General features: G+C 34.2%; 3 protein-coding genes across 3 annotated transcripts; 1 reads left to right on the top strand and 2 right to left on the bottom strand.

The window, feature by feature from the left end:
* The first annotated feature begins 8,255 nt into the window (after positions 1–8,255).
* LOC149379297 (protein FAR1-RELATED SEQUENCE 5-like) lies at positions 8,256–10,202 on the top strand. Its single transcript, XM_089603985.1, has 3 exons — positions 8,256–8,712; positions 8,818–9,452; positions 9,786–10,202. The coding sequence occupies exons 1-3, from the start codon at positions 8,256–8,258 to the stop codon at positions 10,200–10,202; spliced, it is 1,509 nt and encodes a 502-aa protein (XP_089460111.1).
* Positions 10,203–10,613: 411 nt separating this feature from the next.
* On the bottom strand, positions 10,614–11,124 carry LOC149379296 (uncharacterized). The gene is made up of 2 exons (XM_089602249.1): positions 11,078–11,124; positions 10,614–11,010 (listed from the first exon to the last, which is right to left on the bottom strand). The coding sequence occupies exons 1-2, from the start codon at positions 11,114–11,116 to the stop codon at positions 10,705–10,707; spliced, it is 345 nt and encodes a 114-aa protein (XP_089458375.1). The 5' UTR covers positions 11,117–11,124; the 3' UTR covers positions 10,614–10,704.
* A 142-nt stretch (positions 11,125–11,266) lies between these two features.
* LOC149379295 (uncharacterized) lies at positions 11,267–12,973 on the bottom strand. Its single transcript, XM_089603984.1, has 5 exons — positions 12,407–12,973; positions 12,103–12,312; positions 11,780–12,004; positions 11,524–11,676; positions 11,267–11,446 (listed from the first exon to the last, which is right to left on the bottom strand). Exons 1-5 carry the CDS (start codon positions 12,971–12,973, stop codon positions 11,267–11,269), a joined length of 1,335 nt encoding a protein of 444 aa, XP_089460110.1.
* Between the last annotated feature and the right edge of the window lie 2,649 nt (positions 12,974–15,622).

The raw sequence follows: 15,622 nt of genomic DNA, 5'->3' as shown, positions 1-15,622 counted from the left end.
CCCCTCGAATCCCTTTCGTCTTGGTAGTTGGTATGTGGTAAATTATTGTTAAAAAGCCAGTTGGTGATACGTGTGAGAGGTCTGACTAGTTTCCCGATAAGGACAATGAGTCAAAATCAGCTTAATTAATTAGATACTAGTATACTACACAGCAAGTCAATGCATGGTAAGATAACATTTCCTTTTTCTCTTTCTATCCTTGGTTTACGAAGTATAAGCCAGCTTACTTAAACGCAACGTCAAATACCGGCAAATAAATAAATAATCAGGTTTGATGGAAATTGAAAAGACAAAATAACATTAAATTAGGAAAATAGTCAACTTAAACGTTTGATATTACTAAATAGTCAATGTTTAGTAAATTTTAAGTAAATAACCGTAAATAATGACTATGTAAATACATAAAAAATGATTATTTACTTAAGATTTAACAAACGTTGATTATTTATCAATGTCAAACGTTTAAATTAACTATTTTCTTAATGAACCCATAAAATAAATAACCAGATGTTGATCGGTCGCTTGGTATCTTTGTTTGATATCATGTAAACGGAAAATATGATATGATATGTATTCGCTTTTTCGCGTTTGATTGAAATGCAAAGATTATTTCTATATTTTCCAAAATATCACAGATATCCCATCTTCAGATTAATCAGCTTCAGCGATGGAGAGTCATAAACTTAAAGTAGGGGATTATGTATTCGCTTCTCCGCGTTTGATTGAAATGCAAAGATTATTTCTATATTTTCCAAAATATCACGGATATCCCATCTTCAGATTAATCAGCTTCAGCGATGGAGTCATAAACTTAAATTAGGGGATTAATATGATATGATATGTATTCGCTTCTCCGCGTTTGATTGAAATGCAAAGATTATTTCTGTATTTTCCAAAATATCACGGATATCCCATCTTCAGATTAATCAGCTTCAGCGATGGAGTCATAAACTTAAATTAGGGGATTAATATGCAAAAGTAAGTTTAGGGGAAAATATTTATAAATATTTTGGATATAAAATAAAAAATCTGGCAAAAAATATTATAAAAAAATTGAGGTCTGGCCCACTGTAGCTACATCTCTAGTCTTAATGTTTTATTTTATTTTACTTAATTGTACCTTAAAAATGGTTATGAGAGAGTTTTGATAAATAATTAAGGTATAATTTTATTTTACTTAATTGTACCTTAAAAATCAATGTGAGAGAGTTTTGTAGATAGTTTTATCTGTGAGGCACAATTAAGTAATCATCGGTAAAATTATGAGATACACGTGATAGTTTTGGAAAATTGAGAGAAAACCGCATTTCAACTAAACATGTATTTTCTATCTCCATAACAAGCAAACTCATTTGTCCATCTTTCACTTTTAACTTTATTTGACTTATTTTTATACTGTTTTTTGGATTAACACTACGGACAAGTGGCGTGAGCAGACTTGGTCACGTGACTTCGAATACGTGGGATTAGTGGTGAAATATTACTTTTATAAAGTGAAGAACATGATAATCGATTTCTCAAGCTCTTTGACATTTTTGTAGAGAGAATATAATTTGGCTTGGAAGTCTTTGTTTGTGAGAGAGGGTGAATGAAAAATTAGTCGATCTAAGCCACATCAAACGTTGCAATTGTAATCTAGCCAACGTTTCGTTTAATTTTCGAATCTAGCCAAATTTGATGACGTGCCATATTTATGTAAGATGGTATTTACTATATTAGCCTTGGTTTGGTTTCAAAAATACTAGCCCACGTTTTGAAACTTGGTTTTGTAGCCGAATTTGTTATATTCGGTTTATATTTCGAATTTTTTAAAAAATTATATATTTGGCAAAGTTGGTTATTGAGCGTTTTTTTCTTTAATGAACATTATAGCCGTGTAAGCAAATACAGTGTAAATGTTCGTAAATTTTTGTTAATCTCCGTTGCTTTGTTAATTTCTGTTAATTATGGTAAATTTACATATGTGCAAATAGAGCCGATTTCTTTCCTTTCCTTTAATACGCATTTAATACGGTATTTTTGTTTTCCAAATTTATTTTCTAATTTTGAACGAGATTTTATCATAATTACGTGTATTCATTATCTTGTTTGACTTTATTCAATCAAATAAATATTTCCTTTCCCTTTTAATTACATCACCGAATCTCCTATTATGAATTCAAAAAGCTGAAATTAAATTGTTGAAATTATAGCCGTGTAAGCAAATACAGTGTAAATGTTTGTAAATTTTTGTTAATCTCCGCTGATTTGTTAATTTCTGTTAATTATGGTAAATTTTTTGTGCATATATTGCATTAAATTTTCTCTTTTAATTACATCACCGAATCTCCTATTAAATTAGCTAAATATACAATTAAATTGCGAAAAAATATGAAATTAATTGGCTGTATACAATTCAAACCGGTCAAACGTGAGCTAGTGTTTTGATCAAGTAAGTATAAGAAAAAGGGTAAATTAGGTATTTTATATCCGTAAATTTCAGTAAATGGCTAGATTGCAAAATTTACCAAACGTTGGCTAGATTCCAAAAATCATGTTTCAAAATGGCTACGTTGCTAGTTTACCCATTTTTCTTCTCTCACTCTAAAGAACATGGAAGTAGATTGTTCTTTTTTTTTTTATGATATTGAATGAGTAAAGTGACTTTGATTTCTCTTTGTTCTTGATTTTAGTCTCAAAAGTGTTTGTTGCGAGAGAAACAGTTGAGTAGAGAATTTGGTATAACCTAGTATTAGAGAGAGAAAAAGACAGTCTTTGACATGTGTTTGTCTTAGATATTTATAGTGAGGTGATGAGAGTTGGGATAGATTCGTCATTTACTCGGGTCCTCCTTCCGGGTCCGGGGTCGAGGCTAGCCCTGCCCTGTTGCGGTTAACACAGGCCTCACTAGTTGAGACGAAAAAAAGGGGTTGCCTTTTGCTGGGTAGAGACAAGCCTCACTTGTTGAGATGGAAACAGGGTTGCCTCTTACTAAGGTAAATGCGAGCCTCACTTGTTGAGGTAGAAGCGAAGTTGGCTCTTGTATGGGGTAAAGACGAGCTCGCTTATTGAGGTAGAAGCGGGATTGCCTCTTATCCTTTGGTCGAGTCTTTGGGCTTTCCGCTTTGCTTTTCGGGTTGGGCTCCCCGTGCTCTTTTGTTTTAGGGTTGGGTTTTCGTTTTTTTTTCGGATAAGATCAAGCTCTTATAACACGTATCACTTCTCGTCAAAATTTAACCCAAAAGAATTTTCGGTAGAGAAAATAGTATACATGCATCCCATCCATGAATGAATGACTTATAAACAACAATCACCCGAATGCAATTAGGAATTTCGGTCCATCAAATATAGTTCGATAAAGCGAACAAATCTACTTTCGCGAGATTGTTGGCTGCTTCATTTATATTACTAGGAAAATAAGTAATTATACATGTTAGATCTGTATGACACTAGTATATTTGTTTTGATTCGTTTGAAAATGGTAATTCATAAAATAGGTTATATTTTTAAACCTTCCATAAATACTTTGAGTTCCTCACGATGTGACGAGTTTTGGAAGAAGTCTTTTTGTAAACAAAAAATCTAAACTATAGGAATTGTAAATTAGCCAACCTTTAGTAAATACTTTGTAAATAACCAACTTGCATACGTGACAGCATATTAACTACCTTTTTTTTTACATATTTGGTTGGATTAAATAAGTCTTTTATTAATCTGTTAATAAGTTAACTTGGCTATTTACAAGAAATTAACGAAAGGTGAGCTATATCTCAATTCACTATAACCGTGTGGTTATATAACTTAATAACCCTTTTGTAAAATTGATGCCCAGTTGAAAGTTATGGTGATTCTGTGAAATAAAATATAATGGATTTCTAGGGAAGATACAATTCACAACATTTCAAGAGCCTTTTTGTGCAACTTAAGTTTTCACGTTAAACATTGAGAAACACAATTGTTCATGAAATAATTATTATCACTATATTTGTGAGAATCGTTAAAGAGCTTATAACTTATAATGAAGTTATAAGCGGGCGAGACATATATATATATTTCGAGGGATGATATTATTAGCCAATGATACAAGAGTAAATATATACAAATATGAAAAATTGGACAAATATAAAAATCTGTTATATTACCACACAAACACACTCCAGAATTAAATAAATATGGACAATGTTGCCTATGAAATTCAATCATACCTCCTACCTATAAGAGCAGAAGTGGTATTACCACTTGTCCCAAACAAGCTTGAATATAATTGAGAACATTTGCCTCTAACGAATATCTTACTTAGCCCATACAAAAATTAATATGGTTACTTAACTTAATAAAATATTTATATACGATATATATATATATATATATATATATTTTTGTCAAATAGAAGCAAATGTAATATATATATATATATATATATATATATATATATATATTTATGCACTTTTAACCACATGAAAAAATAAATAAAAATACCGCATATATTCTATATCAACTACTTAGAGGAAATTTTTTATTAGTAGTTTATAGTATCTATATCTTAATAAATTTTTGATTTTTAATTTTACAAAAGTGTGCAATACTAGATGTCGATAACACGGAAATTAGTAGTTTAGGCTTACACGAAAATTTAACTACTACTACTAAAAAAAAAAAATTAAAAAAAAAAAGAAAAATCCTCCTACAAAATTAATGAAAAAAACAAGTAAATATATGAAGAATTTGTGGCAACTAGCCAATTCTTTAGTTTCGTTAAAATTTTTAACCAAAATTCCATTTTATTAAGATTATAGCTTACCAGTCCGAAGAAAATTAATTAATTGATTAGGTTAATTTAATTAATTTCGGCTCGGTGTGTTATTTTTTGAAGTAAATTAAATTAACTTAATCAGTTAATTAATTTACTTCGATCTGGTCGGCTAATAAAATGAAACTTTGTCTATTTTTTAAAATCATGGTGGATTATTGGCTACTGGCCTAATTGCTCTTAAATATATATAATGTCGTTTTCCAATATTTTAAAGCATTACCTTTTTTTTTTAAATATAGAGAGTAATCAGTACTTTTAAAATCATGGACAACGACTTGAAATTTAACACGCACACACTCAGAGACAAGACACAATAACACTCATGAACCAATAGATTTACTGTTTATTGTGATGTTTCTAAGGACGTTCTAACACGTTGTAAGACAACCTAGTAGTTTATCAAAATATAAAAAGAAGATAAAATGTAAGTAAAGAAACAAAAGAGTTGGTAACTCAATTCGGCCAATCGTGCCTAATTCTGGAGGAATGATACTCCTGGTGGAAAGAGAACTTCACTAGACGGTAGAATAAGTACAACGTCGGACAACCATTGATAATCACCTTACAGGTTTCCTAAACTTCAGACTACCGTAGAGATTTCTAACCCAAGCTCCCCCTGTGTTTGAGTTCCCGTCACTTTTCACTCACACTCTCTCAATGTTTCAACAACGTTTATAACAGTATCTATTTACAATTGATTTGACTAAACACCAAAACTACTCTATGGCTAAACTCTAACAATGGTTGTCAACTACACAGAGTAAAGCACACCTAGGTTTTGTATTTCGACGATGACAAGAACAACAGTAAATCCCTAGGCGTGTAACCCTACCAAATAGGGAAATCGACCAGCGTAGTGTCTTTGGTGAGGATTTTTCAATGCACATTGTGAACTCTAATTGGACGATCAGCAAAAACGCGGAAGCATATAAAATAAAAAGCATGTCTGCAAAATTTCACGTCACTGTACTAACGTGTAAAGCAGATGTCTCATGTAGAAGACTGATATTTCCAACATCATGAGAAACAACAACATTGTCAAAACAAAAACAGCCAACTCAACGTAACAACATAGATCAGTGCACACACAACAAATCAAATCGATACACACACTACACACAGACTTGAAATGAGGCTGCAATGAGAGAACACACACACACACACACACACACACACACACATCACACAACCATCATAACACACACACACATATCACACAACCATCATAACAAACGCACACACATCACACAATACACAAACACCTACACACACACTCATCACATAATACACGCACACCTACATACACTCACAGACACACACACTTAAACAACAAATAAACACACATACACAGACAAGGTCATGATCGGGACGTTGGCTCGTAAACAGGCTCGTTGATCTGACAACGGCTCAATCATGCACACACGGACACAATCATGGACAACAGCTTGAAAATAAATACGCATACACTCAGAGACACGACATAATAAAACACACGAAGATAACACAAAGCACGAACATATGCATACCACACACACACATATAGACTCACCATATGTTTCGAGGGAGAAACGAAGATAAAGAGATTAAGAGGGCGCGTAAAAGAGAAGAAATAAGGCTATAGAGAGAGTGAGTGAACCTGAGCGACTGGTGGTGGTGGTCTGAGCGGCGGCGGTGGTCAGAGTTCCTCGATTCAGGGGTGGTCGAATTTCTAGGGCTTTGCGAAATTTGGGGCTTTTAACGGTCATGATGTGTTTAGCGGTGGTCGGACTAATTTGGGTGGTTTTCATGGTGATTTTTGCGGTGATGGTGGTCTGGAGATTTAGGTTTAGCGAAGTTGGTGTTGGTTAGGTGGTGGTGTGAGGTTGTGGTGGTGTGAGGTCGCGGTGGTGGAGCGTGGTATCGGTAGTGGTTGTCGTGGTTGCTTGGCGGAGTGGTGGTCGTGTGGTGATTTGAGAGAGAGAGAGATAGAGAGTTTATTAAGTGAGAAAGAAAGGAAGCTAGAAGAAAGAATATTGAAAAATATCCCCAAATATTAAGCGCAAAGAGTTGGCTGCATAAATGAAAATGAAATTAGAATTAGCCTCGACTTATCGTGGCTATAACCTCAAATGTCGCGGCTAAATAGCCGCGACTTGTCGTGACCATTTTCAGCTATAAAAGTTTAGGCTATTTCCGATATTTGTCGTATTGTCTCAATCGCGTGCTCGAGCTCGGGACAATAGTCAAAGGTGACCTAGTTTCACTAGAATATCAAGCTCGGTCAAACGAAGATATGTTACCAATCACTACGCAAAATCGGATGAAGAGGTAGACGTGTCTTCCACAATACACGGGATCTCGAAAGCACCATAAAGTCTATAACTATTAGCCTTCTCAAGAATAAGGATCCAATATTCTTCTTATAAGCTATTGCTATTTTAATTTCTTCACTTATTAAGCTTCCGAGCCAACTAATTGTACATTTAATATCCAATATTCGAGCCTATAGTTTCTCTTTTTTTTTTTTTTTGTAATTATTATTGTTGTTGTTTATTATATTATTATTTGAGTGATTCATTTTTTCTTCGATTTACTACATAAAAATATGTATAATTCAAACTCGCAATATATAATTAATGATTGAAGAGATGATTTATCAAGTGACATCAACGCAATAAATTTGTCCACATTTGTTTTAATTTTCTATTTTTTTTATCGTTTTATGTTTAATTATAATAAAAAGAGACCATATTCATGAAAATTTAGTATATATATAAAATTTAGAGATTTGTAAACAATTAGCCTCCTTATAGAGGTGGCTTTTAAATTATAGCCCAACTATCTATTTATTTAGGGCAATAGCCCATATTTTTCATTCTGCCAAAATTACCCTTCATTTAAACTGTTTTAAACTGTTTTAAGTGCTCTCTTCCTCATTTCGTTCTCCGATCACGGCAATTTTTTTCTTCCAAAGCACGGCACGAGAAGAGAATAGGCGATTTGCATCTCACGGCAGCGATTTCTAGTTTCTTCCTTGGATTTGCGTTTCCTATTTCTTCTACAGGTTTGTATTAGCTTTTTTTTAATGGATTCCATGATTATACAACCAGGATCATTGAAATGGCGTCGTTGGAATACATATTTAGGATCATCGATTTGAGATTTTCATATATTGTTCTTATATTGTTCAGAATCGACTTCGTTGGAATATATATTCTGTGTGTCTATATTTGAAGCATGGAATTGGCCAAATCTGAGACAGGTACGTTGGTTTTTTCATCTGGTAAATATTATTTACCATCGAAGGGCGATTGGTAAATATTATTTACTATCGAACCATTATAGTAAATTTTCACTGATTAACGTATTCTTTATTGTAGCTGGCTTTTCCAAAGCTCTAACTATCGTTGATGATGTAAATTTTGATAAATTTACATCATCATTAGTCTTTGGCGAGGGTTCAATTTTCATGAAGAAAGAACACATGATCAAAGTCATGCAATTATTGGCTATTTCAAACAACTTTGAGTTTAAAGTTGCTAGGTCATCTACGACTCGCTACAATCTGATTTGCTCTGTTAGTTCTTGCAAGTGGATGATGAACGCTGTCTCGTCTAAAGATATGGGCTTTTGGACCGTACGTAAATATTCGAACGTGCACACGATTGACCATCGATTGAATATAGTGTCTAATGATCATCGACAAGCATCATCATCTCTGATTAACCATTGCTTAAAAAGTAATTTAGAGAAAGTATGTGCTGATCACATTACTCCAAAAGACATCATTTCAACAGCAAAGGCGGACTTACAAGTCGATATTTCCTATTACAAGGCATGGAAATCCCGTCATATGGCCCTTAAGGAGATAAGAGGCTGCCCGAAGGAGGCTTATTCTTTGCTTCCTTACATTGGAGATATGATGAAGTCCAAGAATCCAGGTAGCTTCTTCATCTATATCAATATGTATCTCGTGGTTGTACAGTAAATAATATTGACACAATAGTTAATCAGATTAACTAATAGATTTACTCTTGGTTTGTTAGGTACATTTACAGATTATTATGTCAATTCGATTGGAGAATTCATGTATTTTTTCATAGCATTTGGAGCATCAATCTCGGGTTGGAAATATTGTCGACCTGTAATCTCGGTTGACGGAACCCATCTAAAAACGAAGTATGGCGGCAGTTTGCTTATTGCTTCGGTAATGGATGGGAATAACCATATATTTCCGATAGGATATGCCATAGTTGATTCAGAAAATGACTTGTCGTGGGAGTGGTTCTTTCTCAAGTTGAAAGAGGCCATAGGCGTGCGTGAGTCGATGGTCGTCATTTCGGATAGGCATAAATCGATCGCGAAGGCTGTTTCTAGTGTATTTCCTGAAGCAAAAATTGCAGCGTGTATGCAACACCTATTGAGCAACTTAAAGGTTAATTTTCATCATGGTGCAATTGAACCCTTTTTCATAAGGTGTGCAAAGGCGTATACGGTGTCCGAGTATGAGAAATATTTGAGTCTCTTGAACAAAATTGATCCTCGCATCAAGAAATATTTAGAGGATGCGGATCCAAAGAAATGGTCTCGTTCGCTCTTCCCTGGACGGCGCTACGATTTGATGACAACCAATATCTCAGAATCGATGAATTCTAGATTGAAAGAAGCAAGGGGTTGGCCTGTTTCAGAATTGATTATTGAGCTTAGAAATATACTCCAGAAATGGTTTTTTTAGCGCACTGATTTTGGGAATTCTATGACGACATCTCTTACTCCTAAAGCTTTTGAGATTTTGTTGACAAATGAGGACAATGCTCGCTGTATGTCGGTGAGTTTATTACTAGCGTACCTTTGCAGTACCTTTGCTTTTGTAAGATCAGTCACAAATATTTATAGTAAATATTATTTACTACTACGGAAATAATATTTACTAACAGAATATCTGTCATTTTCTATACAAGCTGATATTAATTACTTTCCTTTGTTTGTTAATTATTATATTTATTACTTGCAGGTCATACCCATAAACATGCATGATCTCGAAGTGGTTGATAACAGAGTAAACGAAACTGTAAATTTAGCTAATAGAACATGCACGTGTTACTATTGGCAATTGGACGAGTTCCCTTGTTCTCATGCTATAGCTGCTATGTGGAAGAAAAAATTGAATCCTCTGTCTTTTGTATCCCCTTATTATACCAGAGAATATTTTGCAGCGACTTATGCTGGAAGCTTGTACCCAATCGAAGATAGGTCGCGATGGAATGTCCCCCAAGATCATAAAGACTCAATTAAAGCTCCGAATAGTAGGGCAAAGGCTGGGAGGCCGAAGAAGGCAAGATACAAATCAGCTTCGGAGAATTTGAAAAAGCTACACTGCGGAAAATGTGGACGAAATGGCCACAACAAGCGAACGTGTCTAATGGACTAAATTTTAGTACACAAATTATCTACATTGATGTCCAATTAAGTTGATTTTTGAACTTGTTGATATGGAATTTCTTAATCATTTGATATTTTCCATATTATATTGTAGAGCTTTATGGATTCATTCAGTTGTACAATGGTTTGTTAATTTTTGGAAATGGTTAATACAATTAACTATCAGGGTTAATATTATTTACTTACATGAAACTTGGTACAAAACCATGTACAATTGTTAAACAAAAGAGCTCAATGGCTAATAGCATTTACTGTATAAGACTATCGAACCATTATAGTAAAGTTTGTTAATTTTTGGAAATGGTTAATACAATTAACTATCAGGGTTAATATTATTTACTTACATAAAACTTGGTACAAAACCATGTACAATTGTTAAACAAAAGAGCTCAATGGCTAATAGCATTAACTGTCTAAGTGAATTGATATCTTGATAATCAAACACAAGCAAAAGACTTTATAATGTTTTGTATAATGATCGGTATACTCGATCATTTTCCATCCTTCCGAAACACTTGGGATAAATGGAGGTTAAACGACGGATAATCTGCATCATCATCCACTATTTGCTCCTCGTCTTTGTCTTTTTTCTTCGGTTTCTCTGCCGCGGACCCGAAAGCTGTTGTATATGGCGTTGTAGTTTTGCTGCTTGGTTTACGCTCCCTCTTCTTCTCCAGTATTCCTGCAGCATTCTGTTCTTGTTGTTCACAGTTTGTAGCTATTGCTTTCCCTTTAGTTCGTTTACTTGCTCTTCTTGGCTGCTCCTGTTTGTCCTCGGGTTCCATTGCATTTTCTTGCTGCAAAAACAAATTGATTGCATAAATATGTGTAGCTTTGCAAATCTGATCTTAATTTGATATTTACTTGTTCATCATCATTCTTCCTCTTTGATCGAATCTCCATATTATTGGTGCTTTTCTTGTCAATCTCTGATATTTCATTCACACATGTCCCTTTGTTGGTATCGCCATCAATTTCATGTTTATCAAAGTTATCACCCAAAGGTAATTAAACAAATATGACATGGTAAATAATATTTACCTTTAGAGTAAATCAGATTAACTTAATACATACGGTTACCTCTACGGTCTGGATCACTGCCACTTCGTCAATGATGATCTCCACCATGTTTTTATCACAACCTATCGATGGTGACCCACCTGTGCTCTCCTTTTCAACAGCCACCACAATTGGAATGGAAATCATCCCTTCGTTGCTTTCGTTCTCATTTTCCTGTATATATTAAACAAAAAAATTCCAACAGTTAATCATATTAACTGGAACAGTAAATTAGATTATTTCCAATGCACCTTTTCAGTTTGGGAGTCTATGACTTTAGCAACGGTGATCTCGACAATGTTCGAGGGCAAGTTGGTTGTTGCTTCCCCAAACATGCTCTCTTTCTCCACAACTTCTTGAATTGGTTCTTGAAATGTCCATGCGTTACCATCGACCACGTTTTCCTGTGTTAATTGAACAAACATTTTCAGTAAATAAGATTAACCTGCACAGTAAATTGTATTAACCTTCACAGTTTTATTATATACAGTAAATATTTATGAGAACCGTTATGTTTTCGGTATGCGCAGCTTCGACATGAGCTGAGAATTCATGATCCGCGTTGATGTCTCCCAAAGATTGGTCGCTTGCATCCTTGCTCTTGCTTGACGACACAACTTTTAGTATTTCATCAAGTTGTTTTTTAATCTGAGCAAATTGAACCTCAAATTGATTTTGGCCTTTCTTGAGTTGCCTCTTCAACTTTGATTGGCCCTTTTCCAATTTTGCAACCTTGTTCAACGATTTCAAAATTAACATGATCATCTAAATATGATTAACTCACTAAAATTTTCTTAGAGGTAAATTTGATTAACTATTAAAATACATACCTTGTTCAACATTGTCATAAATGCAACATTGTCCCTGTTTTCCGTTTGTGGAAAGGTTGGCGGTACCCTTGTTCTTGCACTATTGTTTGGAGAGTCCTTGTGTGTGCTTGAAGAAGGTACATCCTCAACATTAGCATCTTGAGAAATAAACGGCGCCATGTATTGTGCCTTCTTTTCCATTTCGCTTAGAACAATTTCTTTAACAACAACCTGTAATCAACCAGATTAAAAAACAAAACACGTTTGTCATATATGTATTTTATAATAGTTAATAATATTAACTGTCACGGTAAATATTATTTACCTTGCTGTTTTCAAATACATTCTCCACAAGCCCTTTGGAGTTGAATCTGCCCTGATACAAAAACTGCCAGCGAAGGATACGCGGAGTTGCGTTTGGATTACGGCAGATTCCATATTGATTTTCGGCAAGAGAGGGAAGGATTTCATACGCCCATGCAACTAAAGCATGCGAGAATCCGTGCACACCATATCCTGTGGTGATTTTTTGAAGTGAATCACCACAATTTGTGATCGACTCTATAAGCTTCTCGTAGCTCACTCTCCCCCATGGATAGTTGTCAAATGTTTCGGAGTTGTCGGCTATATCAAGGTGTCGAGTGTTGATGCTACTCCTTTCTTGTTTTGGCAGCAAGATTGTCTCCAAAAACACCAATTTGGCCAACATTACCTTCTCATTGTTCGTTGCGTCCCTGGCTCCTAAAAATGCGGCTACCACTTCAAGGGTAGACACTTTTTTCATCTTCTTGAAAAATTTGTTAGCAAACATAGATTTCGGAGTATAATCTCTTGCACGGTTGTGTTCTTCGAGCTCATCCGGAGTGAATTCTCGACAATTCAGTCCCGTCATAAGAGCGAATTCCGACAAACCGAATTTGACAACATGGTTGTTGATCTTGAACCAAGCTTCATGCGGAGTCACCTTGCCATTAAGTAAATCATTCACAGATAGTAAATCATTCAGTAAATTATATTAACCATTAGGTAAATCATAGTAAAAGCATATACTAAATCACATATGTTGTTTATAAAGTCACCTTATTATCACCCTTCCTAACGGTGTAGTCGGTGTTGATGCATTGTCGAAGTATCAACTGGTGCACTATCCTTGACGGATAAGTAGAGTGCGTTTTGTTGTCATTGGGTATTTGACGAACAAGCAATAATTGACCGAAGATACTATCTCCGAACATCTCTAGTTGTTCTTCGCTTAGTGCTTGGAAGATATGACTGGTATCTTCCAACTTTGTATGGTTGACTATTTTTTTGCTTGGATCCCACCATTTGTTATCCAACACGTATTCCCATCCCTACAGGAAATGTTAAACACCATTGATAGTAAATCATTCAGTAAATTATATTAACCATTACGTAAATCATAGTAATATCAGGTACTAAATCATATTAAGCATTGCTTAATCATAGTTAATAAAGGACAGTAAATCAGATGGTAAATTAGACAGTAAATCACTCAATCAGACAGTAATTGGTTTAACATTTTCAATTAACAGTAAATCAGATGGTAAATAAGACCGTAAATCAAATAGTAAATCATATTAACAATTTTTACGGTTAATCTAACACAAAATTGATCATAGTTAATAAAGGACAGTAAATCAGATGGTAAATAAGACCGTAAATCAAATAGTAAATCATATTAACAATTTTTATGGTTAATCTAACACAAAATTGATCCAAAATGACGTCTAGGGTTTCAGATATGCTCAGATTTGGCGACGAACTGACAATAATATTTACTAACCTATTTACTTCGTCGGCGCTGTAAATGTAGAGATTGAAGGTTGAGTTACTCACCATTTTTTCTTCGTCGGCTCGGAAGTGGAGAGATCGACGGATTCGAAATCGCCCGAGGGATTGAAGGTTCAGTGTTCGCGCGAATGAGGGGAAAAGAAAGTCTGTTTGGCTGAGAGTTTGAGTTTCGAATGAGGGTATCGATTTGTGTTTGGCGGTGTATTGGAATTTGAATCAAGGGTAGTATTGGAATATTATAATGTTTGGTTGTGAATTGGGCTAGTCACTTAAATTTTATGATAGTTGGGCTAGAATTTTAATAGTGGTGGTCAATTTGGGCTAGATACCTAGCCGGCCCTAAAATTTACTCTTTTCTTACTATATATAACAACTTTATTTATGTCAATAAGGAATATACCCGTGGTAAATAATACCCTCAAAGTATTCTGATACTTCGTAATTTTCTAGAATATCTATCAATGTATCCATCACTAAGTGGTAACTCTGTAAAATAAAATCATTTGTAGCCGTTGAGATATATCTCAATCATCAAGGTTCACTGCATAAATAATTATAAATGAATAAACATACCTGTAATAATATTAACCTTTGTCTGAAAATACAACATTAATCAAATTAAAGAATGACCGGCTAGGTATCTAGCCCAAATTAGCTACCTTCTTTAAAATTCTAGCCCAACTATCACTTAAATTAGGTAATTAGACCAATCCACTACCAAACAATATTATATTCCTATCTTACCCCTTATCTAATACACACCAAAATTTTTGCCTCCGACTCCGAATCCTTCAATCCACCGATATTGCCTCTGACCTCTCCGTCGATGTTGAATACTTCAATCAGCCGATATTACCTCCGACCTCCTTTTCCGCCACCAATTTTCTAATTTTTCCACTTCCGAAGCCGACGAATACGTCTCCGTTCTGATACTTGGAAAAAATGGTAAGTAAATATTATTTCCAATTCGATTAACCCATAGAACACCATAATCGAAACCCTAGCCCGTATCTCCGATCAGTTCTTTGTTAGATAAACTATAATTATGGTAAATATTATTTCCAATTCGATTAACCCATAGAACACCATAACTGAAACTCTGAAACTTTAATGGTAAATAATATTTACAGTTCGTCCATTCGATAATAAATATTATTTACCATTTGAAAAAGAAAAATACTTGTCTCCAATTTGGCGAACGATTCCATGATTCAAATCCGATGATGAATAACTGGAAAAAATTTGGAATTAACAAACAAATAAGAAAGAAGTTTTATGAAACCAAAAAACCTAAACACCTAGACTAGACAAACATAAACTAAGAAGGATTAAATTACTAAACTAGACAAACAGATAATATAAGAACAATAGAAGAATATCTATGAAATCGACGATCCTAAACATCTATTCCAAATGAGTCGTCGAATATCCTGGTTGCAAATCGCAAGATAATTTTAATGGTAAATAATATTTACAGTCCGACCATTCGATAGTAAATATTATTTACCATTTGAAAAAGTAAAATACATGTCTCCGATTTAGCGAACGATTCCATGATTCAAATATGATGATGAATAACTGGAAAAAATTTGGAATTGACAAACAAATAAGAACAAAGTTTTATGAAACCAATGACAATTTTAGAAGTATGAGAAATATGAGCTATTTTCCTAAATAAATGAATAATTGGGCTCTAATTTAAAAGTCCCCTATATAAATAGATTAGTTT

Source organism: Urtica dioica, chromosome 12 (genome assembly GCF_054948205.1).
Source record: "Urtica dioica subsp. dioica isolate 48M chromosome 12, U.dioica_male_clone48M_v1_H2, whole genome shotgun sequence".
NCBI classification, from domain to species: Eukaryota; Viridiplantae; Streptophyta; class Magnoliopsida; order Rosales; family Urticaceae; genus Urtica; species Urtica dioica.
Note: the sequence above shows the minus strand (reverse complement) of the source record. Positions and strands in the feature narration are given on the sequence as shown.

Coding starts and splice junctions, on each gene's coding strand:
- LOC149379296 (XM_089602249.1), bottom strand. CDS start 11,116: ATGGAGATTCGATCAAAGAGGAAGAATGATGATGAACAA. Junction 11,011..11,077: donor GGAAGAATGATGATGAACAA/GTAAATATCAAA, acceptor TTGTTTTTGCAG/CAAGAAAATGCAATGGAACC.
- LOC149379297 (XM_089603985.1), top strand. CDS start 8,256: ATGATCAAAGTCATGCAATTATTGGCTATTTCAAACAACTTTGAGTTT. Junction 8,713..8,817: donor GATGAAGTCCAAGAATCCAG/GTAGCTTCTTCA, acceptor TTGGTTTGTTAG/GTACATTTACAGATTATTAT. Junction 9,453..9,785: donor AAGAAGCAAGGGGTTGGCCT/GTTTCAGAATTG, acceptor TATTACTTGCAG/GTCATACCCATAAACATGCA.
- LOC149379295 (XM_089603984.1), bottom strand. CDS start 12,973: ATGACGGGACTGAATTGTCGAGAATTCACTCCGGATGAGCTCGAAGAA. Junction 11,677..11,779: donor CGCATACCGAAAACATAACG/GTTCTCATAAAT, acceptor CAATTAACACAG/GAAAACGTGGTCGATGGTAA. Junction 11,447..11,523: donor TAGACTCCCAAACTGAAAAG/GTGCATTGGAAA, acceptor TAATATATACAG/GAAAATGAGAACGAAAGCAA.